Raw genomic sequence first — 17,936 nt, 5'->3', positions numbered from 1 at the left:
TCCAGGTAATTTGGATGAACATGTGTCTCTTTTCCTAATTTTACGTGTAGAAAATCAGCTTCTTCACCACCAAAATAAAAATCGAATTTTTCTTTTATTTCAACAGCAGCGAAATTAGTTTTGTGTTTATTTCCCAAATTTTTATCTCTGAGTTTTCTGTCTCGGTGTCAAGAGGTAATGTTTTTCCTAATGAAGTTTAGTCTGTGTGAAAACATTTTGCAGCTCCTAATGACGACACAGCTTCTGGAAATAGATTCTGTCTCAACATTTTTCTTTCGCTCTCTTTTTTAAAATGTTGTGATTAACAAAAAAATAGATTTTTCTGTTTGGAATATTTTTGGATTTTTTTTTTTTTTTGGAACTTACATCTTGAGATAATAAAAAAACACTTTACCAACAAAATCTTTTTTTCATGCACATTTGTGATGATGACTGTGTGATGCAGTATCTTTAAGACTGATTGCTCAAAGTCTGATAAAGGACTTTGAGCCTCTAGACATTTGTCTGAGTCTGCATCTGCACAACTGCAGTTTGTGTGCACACAGATAATTTTCAAATTGATGAATACTCGAATACATCAATACAAAGAGACTCCTTCTCTCTTTCTGTGGTTTCTTTTACATGCATGTCTACTTTTTTCCCCACAATCTCAAAGTCTGCTGGAAAGGTTAAACTCCTATCACAGCACCATTTCCAGAGCGATCTGAGACTAACTATTGATTAATGCTGATTTGACATTACACACAGATGAGGACAACACCACCTTCTACATTTAACAAATTAATTTTTGGGAGAGAGAGGACTGTAAATAAAAGAGGGAGTAATTTAGTTTATTATTTACCCCACTGTTTCATTTGCATTTCTCTTTGCAAACGGTTGTGAAAAGTTACTTTAATATAAATGTGTAATTTCAGCTCTCAGGCCTAACTCGGCTGCAGCGTTATGATCCTACTGCATGCGTCTTGATCCTCCGCAAGCCGCTCACACATGGTCGCTGACATGCTACTGTAGTAAATTTCTCATTCACATGCACGCTTGCGCACGCGCGCACACACATTTAAACACACACTCCATGCAATGCAAAGACGCACCAGGCAGGATGACACTCACATGTGGATCCACAAACGCTGGTGTGGCGCCTCCGTTTTGCTTGGAGAAGCAGAAAGAGGCGATAGGAGGCAGGAGGGAGGGGGAAAAAAAGGCAGGACGGCGAGGGAGGGATGCAGGGAGGCAGCCGGTGATGGATGGATGGAGGGAGGGAGAGAGGGAGGGGAAATGCGGAGGGACGCAAGGGAGGTGGCGGTGGTGGTGGTGGGGCAATGAGAGGGCTGAGTGGTTCTAGTAAATATTTATATTGCATTATGATACGCGCGACAGTGAAAGAGGGAGACGGGGAAGGCAGAGAAAGGGGGGATATATAGAGCGTCCATCCCTTTATTAATTTTATTCCGGACCGCTAAGTTTAGCATTCAACACGTGTCGCCAGTGATGGAGAGAGGGAGGGAGGGGGGGAGAAATCGAGAGAGAAAGGGGGGAGAGAGAGAGGTTGACGGTTGCTAGGTGACGGGGCGCATATACTGAATTTTAACAAAAGATCGGGGAAAGAGGGAGAGCTGGAGAGGGAGAGAGAGAGAGGAGAGGAGAGAGGGAGGGAGAGGAAAAGAGAGAGATCGGAGAAATTGAATACATGTAGAACATATATATATTTAGATATATATTTTCACAGCGCGCGTGTCTGTGTGTGTGTGAGTGTGTGTGTGAGTGTGTGAGTGTGTGTGTGTGGCGGCGGCGGCGGCGGCGAGAGGGGGACACCCGCAAAACGGATACCTCAAAAAGGAAGGATGTGAAAAAGGATGGAGGGACCCAGGAAAAGAGGGGGGACAGGCTGCTGAAAAACAGTAAGTACATTTATTTTAATGATATTTGCAATGCGGAGGCATCTTTTCTTTTTCTTTTTTTTTCGCTGCTTCACTCCACGCACACAGACTCTGTGCTGCTGCTTAGATTAATTGCGGCTCGGGCAGTGAGAGGGTGCTACGCGTCATTGAGACGGGGATAGCGGGCTCGGGTGTCGGCATGTCGGGTGCGGACGCCGGTGATGGAGAGATGGATGGATGGATGGAGATGTGGAAACGGCCGGCGCACCGGGGCTTTGACCCCTCTGTCATTGCTGCGCCTGAGAACTCACAAGCACCTTAACGCATATGTTCCTTACAGCAGATGGGATAGGTAGTCTAATGACACACACAGACACACACGCACACACAGTTTACCGGTAGTTCAATTAATCATATGGACTAAACCTTTAGGCTATGATTTTGTCTGCCAGGAAATTTCTGTGCATTATTAATAAAGACAGAGTTTGGGTTCCGTTTAAGTCTTCAAACACCGGCGCTGGCTGCAGTTTCCCCCTCACTTTGCTGCGGATGTATTAATTGAGGCGATCATATCTGTTGATGCTCATTTTGTCGGGCTGCGTGGTCAGTGTCAGTGCGTGCTTGTGTTTGTGCGTGAGTGAGCGCGTCTGCTCGCTCGTCTTGCACAGCTATAGCGCTAAGCCCGCAAGATTGCCGATCAGTTTTGCCTCTTGATCTATTTATATCCCGATACGCTGAATATTTGGGCGTATGGCAGCGCGCAGTTATCCCTCTGTTGCCACCGAGGAATCTTCCCCCAACAGGCTGACTTGCCTCAAACATTCTCAGACAGCTGGAACAGGCGGTTTTTTCCTCTCTCTCTGCTTTTTTTTCTTTCTTTGCCCAGCTGCGTAAAGGAGTATGTGAGAGATTTCACTCTGTATGTACATTTTCTGCACCTCTTTGGGTGCCCAAATAACTTTTGTTTTTGCCTTATGGTACTTTAATAGAGTGAATAACAGGCACAACCAACACCATCATCATCATCATCGGTCATTTTCTAGAAAAAAAAATAGGCCTTGGCCCAAAGAGACCACCAATGGAGAAGCTCATGCTGTTGACCTGTAAAACGGAGAGGCACAGTGTTGCTTCTATTACAGATTTGCTGCAGTGTTTGAGAGTGGCAATGCATTGTGAGGCCAACATTTATCCAGATGGAAATTGGAATTAATGTGTTTGTTTTCCCCTGTTTCTGTGGGGTGTTTGGTCCCCCCCCCCCCCGCCCTCACCCCTTCACTCTCTCAGCTGAATTCTGTAGCTGATATCCATTTCAATCAGCTCTTTCACCCACAGGTGACGTGCTCGGTACAGTTTATCACTTTGCCTCACAAACCCTGTGAAATCTACGCACAGGCGTACTGCAGCAGTGTGCTGCCTGCACTGCTGCCCGTAAAGTGTTGCTTTCAGTGTCAGTAGAGCCCCCCTTCTCTGACGATCTGTCGTACAGTTGCCCAGAGAGAGCTGTACTGTACCAGCTGTGAGTAGGGGCAGGCAGGAGGGGAGGGGACGAGGATGAGAGAGACAGCAGGTGTGGAGGGGCAGAGAGAGGAAGACAAGGATGAGAGGTGTGAGGACAAGGGGGAGGGGGGTGGAGGAGGGATGTGAGCGGGAGAACTGGGCGAGAGATTGGGAAGGCAGGAAAACGAGGTGGAGAGTAAGAGAAGGAGTTGGTTGGAACTGAATCTCGGGGGGGGGGGGGGGGGGTGTAGTTGGAAAAGCACATGAGAAGAGATGAGGAGAAGCAATAGAGTCAACATTTGTGTGCTTGTTTTCTTCAGCCCATGCTCTTCATCAATTTCATCTCATTGATTCTTTGACTCTGGCGCAGAAAACCTTCAAGCTTAGCTCAGTCCCTGCTTCGTTTGTCTCCCCCCAGTCCCCCGTTCCCTATCGCCTCCATCCTTTCCATCAAAACTCTCACCTCTGCAACCTGTAACTTCCGCTGCAAGGTTTCCTGTTCCTTTTCCCCCCTTCCTTCTGCCCGCCCTTATATCATTTGCTCAACGCAACGTTAGTGGATGGTTTCCTCAATTCTGCCGCCCACCCAAACCCCTCTCCCAGCGTCTGCACACGTGGCACCCAGTGTTCTTTTTAAGGTAAAGCTCGTTAGCACAGAACATCAATTAGTCTTTAACGAGATCAGAGGCCGCTGTTTTGGAGCGATTACTGTACTCTCCTCTCTCAGTCTTCTCCTTTGGACACTTCTTTGGGTTGTATTGATAAACGTGTTGCATATTCACTTTGGCCTGCAGCAGTGCAGCTCAGAATTTAATACATGTGGTTGGGAGTGGGCTGTGAGATGTCCTTTTTTGATGAATTATCTGACTGTCTTGTGCTATTTTCATTTGAAAACCCTTCGTTGGCTTACTCACAGCAATAAATAAATCAAACTCATTAAGGACAAATCTGTATTTTCCTACGATAACACCTCTGACTGGTGCTCATTAAACAAATCCATATAATTTCAGGAAAGAATGCCCTCCATTGAAATCAGCAGGGAACACAATTTATCAAACTGACTCTTCTCTACAGTTTAAATTGATCTAAAGTGTAAAATTGGATACTACAGTCGTCAAGCTTTTAATGCCTAAAATCACTTAAAACATTTTTTTTTATTAATGATACAGGTGTTTAGAAATTAAATGATGTTCTGTTATGGCTTAAAAAAGAAACTGCCACTCAACACAAGACTTACAACTAAAAGTAAATTTAATAAATCTGAATCTTTTCAGGAAGTGCCATTGTGAAATTCTGCATAGTTATAGCTGAGATAATAAATTAACTGCCTGCACAAAAAATAATAAGACATCTTAAAATTTCTATCATTTTAGACCTTTTAAAGCAAAAACACATTTTTAAAAAATCCAAAATGTTCTCGCTTCAGCTTGTCCAGTGTCTTTTCTTCCTTCATTGAAATTCTGGGTATTTAAAGACAGTAACACACGTCACACTGGACAGGGAAGTTTATAAATCATTAATGAAGGAGTCAGGCTTCATTAATGAAGCTACAAATAGGTACATTTAGTAGAGGATGCTTATTTATGGTTTTATTTCTAGCAAAATTTTTACATTTCCATTTAAAATCAGGAAAAAAGAGGAGTATAGTAGTAATTCTAATATATTCAAATTTAATCTGCGTCTGCTAATCAGATTTAACAAAACAACCTTTTTGGTAAAATCAGTGCAGGTACCTCAAATTTCTGCTGATTAGCTCCGTTACAGCTGCCAAGCTATCAGTGACAACTCAACCAATCTACTAGTAATTAGCTATACAAGTAACATTATGATGCACTTGATTGTGACAAGTGTGAGGAAAAAAACAAAAATCATCTGGTTAACCATGTTTTAGAGAGCGACGTCTCCCAGAATAAGGTATTTGGATAAACGTGTAAATGAATTAGTAGCTGTTGATGGAAGTGGTGCAAATATAGCTTTCAATATGATTTAAAATAACTGGAAAATCCAATACAGTAGTACAGTATCAAATCCTTTATGCTGATAGAGCTACATTTAGTAGAGTGACTTCAGAGGTGCATTCAAATACCTGGACTATATCACCTGTATAGTCACCTAACAAACAGATGGGAAGTAGAATCAAATGGACAGGTGGACAGGCTGGCTGACAGACACACTGATAAACAAAATCACACAGACACACACAAAACTGAGGGATATTTAGCGTGCACTCCTTGCACAGTGTTGTCTAACAGGTGTGTGCACACACTCAAGCAGGCATGCACACACACACAAACCTGAGCCAGAGCCCCGCGGCTTGTTTTGGGAATACAAGTCTGGAGGCAGAAAGCAGGCACACAGCTTCACATGGCTGCATGCAATACACAGGCACACAAACTCTCAAAAAGTACATTCAGGGAGAGACCCATGGGTATGCAGTCAGACACACACGCACACACACACACCAAAGCATACCCCATAAATACACACAAAAGGAATACTGGCACTCAAACAGACACAAACACACAGTTTTGGATGAGAGAGGACCTTGGCCACGAGATGCGCACATTTATACACTGTATATATACACTTGTGTGCACACTGCACTGAGACACATGCGCACACACTGACAGACACAAAGAGGAAAGGCAGGACGAAGAAAAGTAATGAAAGAAAATAAAGAGATGTGCAGGAATGTTTTGCGGAGCGCAGCGTTTTGCAGCAATGTGGTGCGGTCCTTCATGGTGATGGATGGGGCAGGAAATGACAGCATAAGTGGTTATTAAAAAGAGGAAATGGGGGCATTTATAAAAAACTACGTTAGGCTGTGTCTGCAGTCCATGTCTCGAGTCATCCCGAGCTATTGTGTCATGCCTTCGGATCTGTGAGTCTTCCCCGAGCTGCATGCGGCGCGAGCTTTGTTAAAACTCAATGTCATTCTCCTTTCAAAGAACTCAGGAGCTGGCATTTATAGTAGACTTTGTACAGTGTGCGATTTACAAGGTGCAGGTCCCAGGTGCGAAGTCAAACTTGTTTTATTGTCTTATCACTTCATATAAAAATAGCTTTGCACTATTTTTATGTTAAGTTTGAATGTGAAATTCCTCCATAAACAGGTGCCAACCATACAGCTGCTGAAAATGCAAATATGTGTGTTTGCACCTGAGTGGAATTTGCACAGTGTGTTATCTACAGTACAACAAGGAGGGGAAGACAAGGAAGGAAGAGGGAATGTCAGCGCAGAGATGGAGAAAAGGCTCTGATGAAGATAGTTTGATGTTGCTGTGCTGTTTTAATGTGCCTCATCTCTGCATAAATAGCTCCAGCTTCTAAAACTGGCCTTGTGATTTGAGACAGTTCTACAGACTCTCTCCTGCTTTTTTTTCGTTTTTTTGACACTGAAAAGAGTGAAATGTACAACGTGCACAGATGCTGTTAGCCTAACTCAGGATTACAATTAATTTGTTTTCATTTCAGGTTGCGATTTTTCATTATTCCTCCCGAATATTTTCTCACATCGAAGTCCTCTTTAGTCTATCTCTAAAGGTAATTAGGACCGAATGCCTTCTATTCAATTATGTAATTGCAATTTGAATCTGATGTGTCAAACGAGCCAATAAACCACCGTGTCCTTAAGCTACCCTTGTTCGGACTCATCAGGGCGATTGTTATTTGATCTGTCCTGTGGTGAACTGTGGCATATACTCTATAAAAGACTGCAGCTTTGGGAAAAGAGGGACACTTGTTCACACATTTTGCATGGAGCAGTATAGGAGATGGAAAGGAAATCAATTCTTGGCACTATATGCTCCATGTCATCTACACCCAAATATTAAGTCAGCTTTTTGCAGCTCCTATCATGAACTCTCCGGGGCAATGTCACTTTGTGAAGACTAGTTTTTGTGAGTATGTGTGTGGATCAGTGTTCACTGTTATGCTGTCGTTAGCTTTTAATTTGACTCAGTATCATCACTGACTCGACAAAGATGAATCATCAGTCATATGTTAGTCATGCCATAATGGTGGAAAAAGTGGGTAATGCGATTTTTATTAGAACCTTTCCACTCAGACCAGATGAATCACATTAAGACTAGTTTTTCTTTTTCTTGTGATAAAACACACTTTCACGTGAATGCTGTTTTAACACCTAGAGGGTGTTGAAGACACTCCCCAGTGGCAGTGGCCTCCTCCAGAAGGATAAAGTGCTCTGCCACAACACTAAGGGTCAGAGTTACTAAATTGGGCAACATAGCGCAATCCCCAAATAGCACTGATAGATGTGGTTAGCTTTACAGGTTATTCACAAATGTTGTCCTGTTTTCTAATCAGAGGTGCGGTCAATTAATTTCAATGCCAAAAATAAGCTTTAACTATTGGTGCAATTAGGGTCATCCGCACAAACCTCTGAGTTCCCACCTTTTACACACAATCTTGTCACTGCGCTCTCTTTATAATACAGAGAGTGCTTCTTTTTGTATATCTGGCACTCAGAGTGGTCAGGATTGTTGTGAGGAACATGTTGAAGAGCCCAAGGCACTAACCCGAACTCCAAACTCTCCAAATACCCAATCTGATCAAGCATCAGTGGGATGTGCCATCTCTGGGTCCCATCTTTCAGTTGTGTTTTGCTGGCATGATAAAAACCTGCATGATATTGGCTGAAACTTTATTGTTGTGGGTTAATGGTGTTATTTATTTACATGTAAATTAGGCCCTGTCACACAGGTCTTGAGAGTCACACAGATCACTAGGAAAAAATGTATATTCCCTGACTGTTTGGTGAATAATTGCTGAAAGCTGATGGCAGTCACTGTGAAATCGATTGCTGAAGCCAAACGCCCAGTCGCTAGGTGAAACTGGTCAGAAAGAAGAATATGGTGCACCACAGAAAACATCACTGCGATCGCTTTGCTCACTTGCAGGTTGCTCGTACTTTGCAAAGTCCGAGCTGACTTCCAAGCTACTCATCGAGTGCTTGTGCAAAGTGAGACGTAAACTGCAAATGAAGACTATTTGCTTTCTAAGTCAACGTTGTGCCTTTTGAAACATGTCGGTTGCAGCAAAAGGGGTTGCCTTTCACTTTTGCAAGCTTTACCTGCACGGTGAGTGATTGCAGACAAGTCGCACTGTGCACATGATGGGCTGCTGTGGCAGAGACCAAAGCCACCACAGGGAGGTTTTTTCCTTCTTGGGGTTTTTTCTCCTCTAATAGCAAAAGCACAGCTGTCAGAAATTTTTGATATCTCATGACATGAACCGTTTTCTCACTGCTTATAATTGCATTCTGTAAACGATAATATGAAATCTGCTGAAAAAGCTGTGGCCATCTCAGCCCACTGAGCACATCTCTGATGAGATACCACAGCTTCATATGTCAGGATTTTAAAAAAATGGAGAAGACAGACATTTCATATTTGTTACTGTGAAGCAAACATCATAGCATTAGTGAACTCCAAGGGTGAAGAGAACACAGCGGGGCTCTGACATCCCCTTCACTAACCTCTCACCACCTCTTATTATTGAAAATCACCCTGAGTCCTGATTCAGGCTTCTGCGGTAGGTAGGCAGGTAACTTTTGCAGTTAGTGAGGTTTGGTTAATTGGTGATTCTAAACTGGTCATAGGTTTGAATGCGGGTGTGAATGGATGTGTGTCTCTCTGAGTTGCGACAGACCGGTGATCTGTCCAGGGTGTACCCTGCCTCTCGCCCAGTGGCAGCTAGGATAGGCTCCAGGCCCCCTGTGACCATGATAAGGATAAGCGGAAGAGAAGGGATAGATGGATGGATTCCGGTGTTGGGTTCAGAGGGGTTTGCGGTTACGTCGTAGGTTGCGGCATAGATTTCCCACTGAAGCTATAAATCAGACCCTGAAAACGTTTGCTGGTCTCGATCTTTATATTCTTCTCCCCTTGCTGGTTAGGGTTGCTCTGTCTGCGTCGGAGTACATTTCCTGATCCACCAATGTTCAGACGATAGGCTGACAGAAGTGTTGCTAACACCTTTGGTTATGAGCGTGGGTGGAGCCAGATGTGCTGTGAATGCAGCTCAGACCTGCATCCAATATTGTTACGCGGCTTCAAATTCATGCAGAAGGAATCCAGCTTGATTCAGCAACATTTGGCACCTTCCTTGGAATGAGACGAGCTTAATATTTCTCCCACTTTAAATTTTCCTAAACATTTGGACGCCTGTGTAAGTGTCACAGACGAGCTATACACAGTCACCCGTACGTGCAAACCTTGAGCACGCTCGCCTGCTTGTGCAACTGTGTGCGTTGGCACTTGCCTGTGTGTGACCTTGTACAAAGACACAATAGTTATCAGTGAAGGTTTCCCACACCGGTTTAATCTGTTTATCCCCAGAATAAGATTGTGAATCATTACTATGCAGAGCCAGGTGCTTTTTTCTGCTGTGAGTCTTGAGCAGCTTCCTAGTTTGTAGTTGTTAAAGAATGTTTCACCTTACAGGTCCTGAAGGGCTGCTGTGTCGGCTGCTTTTCATCTTGCTCTTTTAATTAGTGACTGATTTAGATCTGGCTAGGTGATCCCAGTGTCTGGCCAATCAATGAGGGAATTAATGGAAGCAAAGCAACAGTGTGGCTTTGCGACTACTGGTTCGAGTTAGAGTGGGAAAATAATCTGTTTAGCTTCAATCCTTAAAAACGTGGTATTTGTTCAATGCTTTAATGCGATGCCACTAAATGGCGAATATTCCGAGGCTTATGTCGACTGCCTCATCACATATGCTGTGACTCCTTCATCCATTTTGTTCCTAATTTCAGTCTCAGTGCTTGTTAAAAACATCAATCAGTCAAGCATTTCATTCATGAATGTACAGTATGTTATGTAAATGCTCAGTATGAATGCATTTTTATTATTAGATGCATTGATAGTGCTCTAATATTGAAGCTATTTTCCCTAGACCGAAAGCCCTCGGAGTTTCTGGATGCAGGTTGTGCAGTGAGAATTTATTCCTTTTAAAAACAAACGTAATAAGATAATCCCCCAGGCTGTGCGTTGTAAGCACATCTTAAGAGATTTGAGGGGGGGGGGGGAGGAACTACAAAAACAATTTATATGTACATTAGAAGGAGTAAATTATATGATATCATAGTCAACCTGGGAAAAGAAGGGAGGGCCAGGCACCAGCACTGCAGTCCTTTGCTGCCTTTTGTGTTGGGAAAATGAAATACCTTTGCTCCTTTTACCAGCATTAGCACTGGACATATAAGCTATGTAGTCTCCCTACAAAACCATTTTTCATTCATTCAAGTAAAGCTAGTATAGGCCATTTAGACTTATTGAAATAATGCTTTGTAAGGTACAAATTCCAGCTGCAAGCTCCCCAGACGCTGGCCTTTCCACATGAAAGTTTATGACCTCGCTGGTATTTATGTCTGAAAACTCATGAGAGTAGTAGATCATTTGTTGCCGATGTTTACTGAATGGATGTGTTGGTTGTGAGTTTGAGGGAGGGAGAAGATAAAATAGAGAATAGAGAATATTTCTGTTCATCATTCATACACAAATTGATTTTGTTTATGCAGACTGTGCAGCTCAAAGCACTCTGTGTGTGAGCTTGAAATGCCCCGAGGATTAAATGAATGACGGGGTTGAAAGATAACACATACACACACACACACACAAGATAGTTGTGTTTTCATCACTTCTTAGGACATAGCACTGACTTATTTGCTGTACATGTACCCTTAACCTAAACCTAAGTACTACTTGGACAAAACATAATTCTTAAACTAAGGATTTATGTTAGGAGGACATGCTTTTTATCCCGAAAAGTGAGGCAGGATCTTCAAAATATGACCATGTAAACAGATTTATGTGCCTGTAGCTTGACTTATAAAACACACACACACACACACACACACACACACACACACACACACACACACACACACACACACACACACACACACACACACACACACAAAACCAAAGAGAGAGAGGGGGAAAGCAAGAGAGTGTGGATAATTTAAGATGCCTAGGCTTTATTACAGAGAAAAATTAAAGGCCATGAATTTTATCAGCTGATTTTTCCTCTCAGGTTACGTGAGTTCATTTTTTTCTGAGCATTACAGCAATTACCCGGCATGTGCAGGTTCATAATAAGCAAAATCAAGAGGCATTCTCCACTAAGGTAATTATACACTCTGTCCTGAATGGTGCGAGTTAGAAAGATGAGATGTGGATAATGTCAAATATTTCAATAATGATCATCCGTAATGGATGTGATTTTCCCGTCACTGCTTTGTGTGTCTGGTGTGCCAGAAACCACAGAGACATTTTCCTTTTTGTTAAAAAACGAGGTCAGTGAATTGTTAGTGCAACACTGAGGCAGGGTCCAAGGTCAGCTCCATCTCATTTCCATCAATCCATAGAGGGACGAGAAACAAGGAGTGTTCTCCCATTCAAGTAATGAAAGTTATCCCCTCAATGTACAGAAGTGGAGCCCAATTAATTGACACTGTCTCTTGGCAGGAGAGTTTAATCCGAAACGTAAAAAAAAGAAAGAAGAAAAAAGCCTGAATTAAAGGCAAGATCCTCTGAACCTCGGAGTGAGGTGCATTTTGTACGACCACATGGAAGCTTGAAATGTCAGAATAAAATGCCGTCTTGCTGTGAAGAAACATCAAAGTGAGATGTCAAGGTGACTGTTTCATTTTGTTCTTCCAAAGGGTTACGAAATATGAAAAGGACATGTGGAGACTACCTGCCAGAAACAAATGTTTGGCATGAAGAGCCAAGGGGAGATTTTGCTTTCCCATCTCACATAGTGCTGCAGCTTATATGAAATAATATCATATACAGTATATAAATTTGCATTTTGTGGGAAGACAAAGTAGAGCGGCGGCCTTGAGACTTAATATCGAAGAGTTTCTTTTTATTTGATAAAGAGGCAAACTCGATTTATTTCGCATCTTCTATATCACCTAACCTTAAATTTAAACAATCCATATGCAAAGCTGTCTCATAACAGAAGCAACATATTGTGATTTGTCTTTCCTCTTTGAGGACCTGCTGAGCTGATAGATGCCTGTGTGATTTTTTTTCCTTGAATGGCTTATGATAGTCACAGCTCTGCAAGTCCAAGCAGGGCAGCTGTGGCTGCAGCAAGCTTTACTACTGCTGTTTACAGCCATGCAGTAGAAACACACAGAGCACTGTACGCCCTACTGCTGCACGCTGAGCTTCTTGTCGATCACTCTGCACACTATGCACAATGGGAACAAGAGCCGCTCGCCTGCCTGGTGGCTCTTCTACTCGACAGGGATCAAAGAGAAAGAGAGCGATAGGGACGGAGAGAAATGGGAGAGAGGAAGTAAGTGAGGGAGGGAGGGGAGGAAGCAGAGAGTGAAAGAAGCGCAGGACAAAGACGTGCGTGAAGGGAAAGAATGGGGAGCAATAGAGGAAAACAGAGGGAAAGGAGAGAGGGCAGGAGAGTCGGTTACAGTGGCATGCTGCAGAGTGAGGTGGTAGAGAGACTGAATGAATGAATGAATGAATGAATGAATGAGAGGATGAATGAACGAGTAAAACACCAAAAAATCCAAACGTGACTTAGTGAGACAGACTGAGTGAGGGAGTGTGTGTGTGTGTGTTAAGTGAGAGTGCATGAGTGAGTGGATGAACAAGTGCAGCAGGACAGAGAGGGAGGGGGGAAGGGAAAGAGAGAGAGAGAGAGGGTGCGATATTGGGAAGGGGGGAAAGAGAGGGAGAGAGGATCTGTTCCGTCAGAGAGGACACACTCCAGTGGCTGTGATTGAAGTATGGGCCAATTAACACGAGGAGCATTGAGCTCCAGCTGCACTCTTCTCTTCATTCCTCCGCTCCCACACACTGCCATATTATCCCCCACAACACACACACACATTGATACACTCACATATATGCACACTATGGACACCACACTGTGCTGGCACTTTATCTTATCTTTTAGTACAGTAGAGCTATGTACCAAAGAAAATTATTGAGGCTACACATGGCCGTTTTCTCAAGTACACTGTCGGGCTTAAATGTGGACAAATGAAAAAAAAGGAGATGAATTGAATCTTCATCTTCATGAATGTGTGTTTCTTAACCTAGGCACTTAGAGCGAGAAGCTGCAATCTCTTCTAATAGAGTATAGCACAGTATTTATTAGATTGCATATATTTCAGATATGTTTTCTTGTGTGTGTTGGCTGTGGAAAATGGCCTAAGCTGATTCAGTGCAGCTCGTGCCACAGGCAGCTGAGAGCAGGTCCATTACTCTGCGTGACAGCAAAGAATGAGCAGCAGAGCCTCATTGTGGGCTAAACACAACGCTGAACACCGCACTTCCGCAACTCCACACTGCACAAACTCCAGACTACTCAAACTCCCATCCCCGCTCACGTTTCCCAGCAGATCCGATGCGGCGCGCGGTCTGGCACGCTGCCTCCATTGGAGTTCAGTGTGAAAGGGGCTCAGAGAAGTGTGGATGCCAGCAACTGACATCTACCCAAGAGCTCCCCACCTCTCTCAGGACGTGCTCTTCTACAGTCACCGCAGGCGCTCGAGCATACAGGAGAAGGGGGAGTAGGTGATCTTAAACATTGTGATTGTTTCCCTACCATCGCACTGACACCAAGAATCAATTTCATTTTTGTGTTCAGAGGCTATACAAGTTTTTTGGTCCCTTTAGCTTTGGCAGGAGTAATATAGGCTTCGCTGTTCTCCTTTATAGAAGGATGTACTGTACCTTCAAAGCTGATTTGCCTTCCGCTGCACAAAGCTGCAAACCTATTTTGATATTTCACAGACCAGGGAGAGAGTTTTCGCATAAGCTGCACATACACTCGCCATTAATTCCTATAAGTAATGATTTGAAATGGCAGCAAGCGCATTATGCAGAGTAAATCAAATGTTTGAGCAGAAATATGATAAGATGTGTTTTGATTGTGAAGTACTGGCTGGCAATTTTGGAAGAGAAAGACGAGACTGGCTTGCCTGTGTGAATGTTTTCTCTCTCATCTTCTTGATTAGCTGTCTCTGTCGGCCTAAGAATATGCTCTGCTCTTAAGTACCCGGTAAATATTCCTGAAGGTGTTTTTAGTTTGCTTCTAAGAGTCACTGGCATGTACGCTGGCTGTCTATGGTGCTGTAAATGCCACTTTCTTTGTTTAAAAAGACAAACTAAACAGCCTCAGCAGAAAAAAATTATAATAATTAAACTGTAGCTACAGTAAGCGGCTTATTACAAGATTGATTGACAAACGGAGAGATCAACACTGCACAGTGCACATAGTTTTAATGGAGCCGCTGATGTAATGATTTAGAGAGCTTATAATGATTGAGGGGCCGTGATGAATTTAAAGTTGTGGTTAGGTAAAAAAATAAAAAATAAAAAAAATCAAAGGAAGCACTTTTCCATAAATTCAGATTTTCCGTTACATATTTATTGCATCTGCAGATGACAGACAAGGTCCAGGCAGTTCACCTAATAACGCACACGTGTTTAAGAAACGACTCTACAATAATAGATAACTTGCCTTTAATGACTTTCAGTAAGAAACAGAAATCTATACACCTTTTGATTAAGTGATCCCACGTAAAGCAATCCCTGGATTGTGGGCAGCCTCTTGCCAAGTACATTTGGAGTATCCAGCGCTTGTCTGGAGGAAGCTCCAGGGGACTGAAGAGGATGGTTTTTAAAATTAGGGGGGGCATACTAAAATGGAAGAGAATAAAAAGCATTTTAACTAAAGATTAATTTACGTTAGAAAATCAAATGGAACTGTAATCTCTCACTCGTTCTCTCCCACTCCTTCTCATTCCTCGCGTGTGTGTTAAATGTAAGCCTGCTTTTTTTATTCAGTCTGCAAAATTTCACAGATCATAGGAAAATAATGAACTTATAGTAAGATATATTTAAATGAGGATTTATTTATAATTAACTTTATTGAAGCACGCCCCAGTGAGATGTTGCAATTTGCACTTTTGATAACGGGCAGAGTGTGCTGTAAGAAATGTGGATGCTGAATGTAGTAATGCGCTGTTCGCGCTTCCAGCGAGGCTCACCGAAGGTGGAATAGCACACACTGGTTGTGCAGTGCAACGTAAACACCTCGTGAGACTGAAATACGGTGACAGCCCTAACAGTTATTGGCTGTGAGCTCGGCACCGTAGAATACATCTTCTCCAAATGAAATGATGTACTGTATTCCTGCAGTTCCATCTCTGGCGTTCTCATTTTCTACCTTTCTGCCCGTCTCCGTATGTCCTTTCCTACCGCAGCTTCCTTACATCAAAAAACACAGAAACCAAACCAAAAAAAGAGGAAAAAAACCCAACAAAGCCCTGTTTTCCTACCTCTCCTCTTCATTATTAGCTCCTCCTTTTCCCTTTCTTCTACTAACAAGTTTGTCTCCCCCTATCTCTCCACATCTCCATCTCTTTTTCTCACCCATTTCTATCAGCCTCCCTTATTCACCCTCTCATCCCACTCTCGCTCTCTCTCATTCTTCCTTTTTCTCTCTACTTCCCCACCACACACACCCTGTCACTCAAAACAGAAGGTTTGGCAGTACATTTGCCTAGGCCAGACACGTATACACATCCCAGTGATCAATATTTCTTTTCCAGCTACTCTCCCCTGTCATATTTTACACCACCTCCAACCTCCCCACCCACCTTCGCCCTCCCCTCTCCCCCGCCACCGTGTGGCCTGCTCCTCCACACAGTCTCTCGCTCAGTACATCCTAAGTCATATGCTCCGAATATTTACAGTACTTTTCATTCCTATTCATTGCACAGCTCTCTCTTGTGGCTGCTCCCTATCTTGCATTCCTCCGGTCCTTTTTCTTCACTGCTGTCTTTTTTTATCCAAAAGACTGATCAGGGTCAAAGAATCGGCAGACTGTGACAAAGAGAGGCGAGTCGGATGAAGACAGAGCAAACAACATAGAGGGGAGGATAGGCCAAACAGAGGCACAGAGAGTTACTGTAGAGAGAAGATTATGTCAGAAGGCCCCTGCTAATCAATGCAACTGTGCCTGGTACCTGAAGCCATGAAAAACTGGGAGAAGAGACGGGAATGTAAAAACGGCAGAGCACAAGAGAGTGGGCTGAAAGTGAGGAGGACGTGGGGAAAGGGATGGAGGAGGGAGGGAAGGAGGGCAGCTGGCACCAGGAGCAAATTGAAAATGATTTGCTGTGTTTTTTCTCTTTTTTTTAGTGAGAGTGTGCGTGTGTGCACATATTAACCCTGCTATCTCCCAGGTAGTCATTATCTTTCTGTGTGGCTGTTTGCGTGGATGTGAGCGCGTACAGCCATGCATACTGCATTAACCCTCATATCTCTCTATCATTAAGGTGCTCTACAGGCGCAGTGCTGCTATGAATTTATCTCAGGAATGTTTGTGTGGCTTCAAACGCTTGCATGCTTGTGTATGCGCGTGGACGCGGTTGCGCGTGAGGGCGAGTGTGTTTACAGTTATCTTAATTGTTGTTATCATTCATGCAGCACAATAACCACCTCCGCCCCAATCTTTGTCTCTGTCTGCTATTAACTCTCTCTCCCTCTCACCCACCTTTTCTCTAACGGCCAGTTTCTATTTTTCCTCTTATTGTTCCTCCTCAGCCTGCAGCCTAAATAGCACCCATTTCATCTTCTCTCTGTCTTCCTTTCTTCTCCGTCCTTCATTGTTTTGTTTTTTTTTCTTATCCTGCATCTTTCGTCCAGTATTTTCTTCAACCAAGACTAACTTTCATTACCTCATGATTGGATTCAGAATTTGTTTCCCAGTTGACTGTATGAAGTCTCTGATCACTTTCTCTCTCTTTTTCTCCCCCGTTCTTTCTTCTACAACTCTTACTTAGTGTGTCCTTCTTACCCTCTTCTTTTCTTCAGTTTTTCTTTATTCTCTAATTTGATTTGATGTCCTCTGTATTGGACATGATAGAAAAGTCTAACTTAATGTCTTCGCTCTTGCTTTTTTCCTTCTTCTTCACCTCCCTTTTTTTTTCTTCTCCTTGCTGTCTCTCTTTCTTTCAGGCACCCTCTCTTAGTGCGATATATATCTGCCTCCCCCCCTCGGCAGGTTGCCATGGTCGCCATACCTACTCTCTCTCTCCTATTGGTCCTGGCAGAGTGGGCAGGTCTGGTGGACGCCTCCCCCCACCTCCTGCTCCGGCCGAGTCCGCGGGAGCGTGATGCAGGGGCCATGATGAACTTCAACATCGCCGTGATCCACGCCGGTGCGACAGTGCAGGCGGAGGCGGCGGTGGCGGGGCCTGGGGGAAGGGTGCTCTATCCCGGCTTTGGCCGGGTCTACGGCTCCCTGGGGGAGAGCGTGGTCACCCAGTGGGGCTCTGCTAACGTCATCTGGCTACAGGTTAGACACTGTCTCCTCTATCTAGTGCTTGTTCAGCTTTACTTGAAGGAGGGGAATAACAATGACGATCCATTATTCATAATCACTCATTATTTTAGCTGAATAGGCAGCACATTGCTGCTGTGTGTATAGGCCCTGCTGAATGAGCAGGGAGCTCTGCTCCTTGACCACAACTTGTATGAGGAGCCAGACATG

The 17,936-nt window shown here is 43.6% G+C and overlaps 1 protein-coding gene across 2 annotated transcripts in view; it reads left to right on the top strand.

Moving 5' to 3' along the window:
• Nucleotides 1–1,648: 1,648 nt before the first annotated feature.
• The window catches only part of grin2db (glutamate receptor, ionotropic, N-methyl D-aspartate 2D, b), a 65,964-nt gene continuing 49,676 nt past the window's right edge, over nucleotides 1,649–17,936 (top strand). Inside the window, exons 1-2 of one of the 2 annotated variants that reach the window (XM_085291874.1) lie at nucleotides 1,649–1,898; nucleotides 17,448–17,741. In XM_085291874.1, the coding sequence (XP_085148000.1) occupies nucleotides 17,454–17,741 (288 nt within the window). In that variant the 5' untranslated portion in view covers nucleotides 1,649–1,898; nucleotides 17,448–17,453. Of the gene's footprint in view, nucleotides 1,899–17,401; nucleotides 17,742–17,936 lie in introns of both variants that reach the window. The other variant, XM_085291873.1, reaches the window with a different exon arrangement.

This window comes from Mchenga conophoros, linkage group LG11 (assembly GCF_057382185.1).
Source record: "Mchenga conophoros isolate Kocher_MC1m ecotype Shallow Benthic linkage group LG11, M_conophoros_male_GT1.1, whole genome shotgun sequence".
Classification (NCBI taxonomy): Eukaryota; Metazoa; Chordata; class Actinopteri; order Cichliformes; family Cichlidae; genus Mchenga; species Mchenga conophoros.
This window is presented reverse-complemented; position numbering and strand designations above follow the sequence as displayed.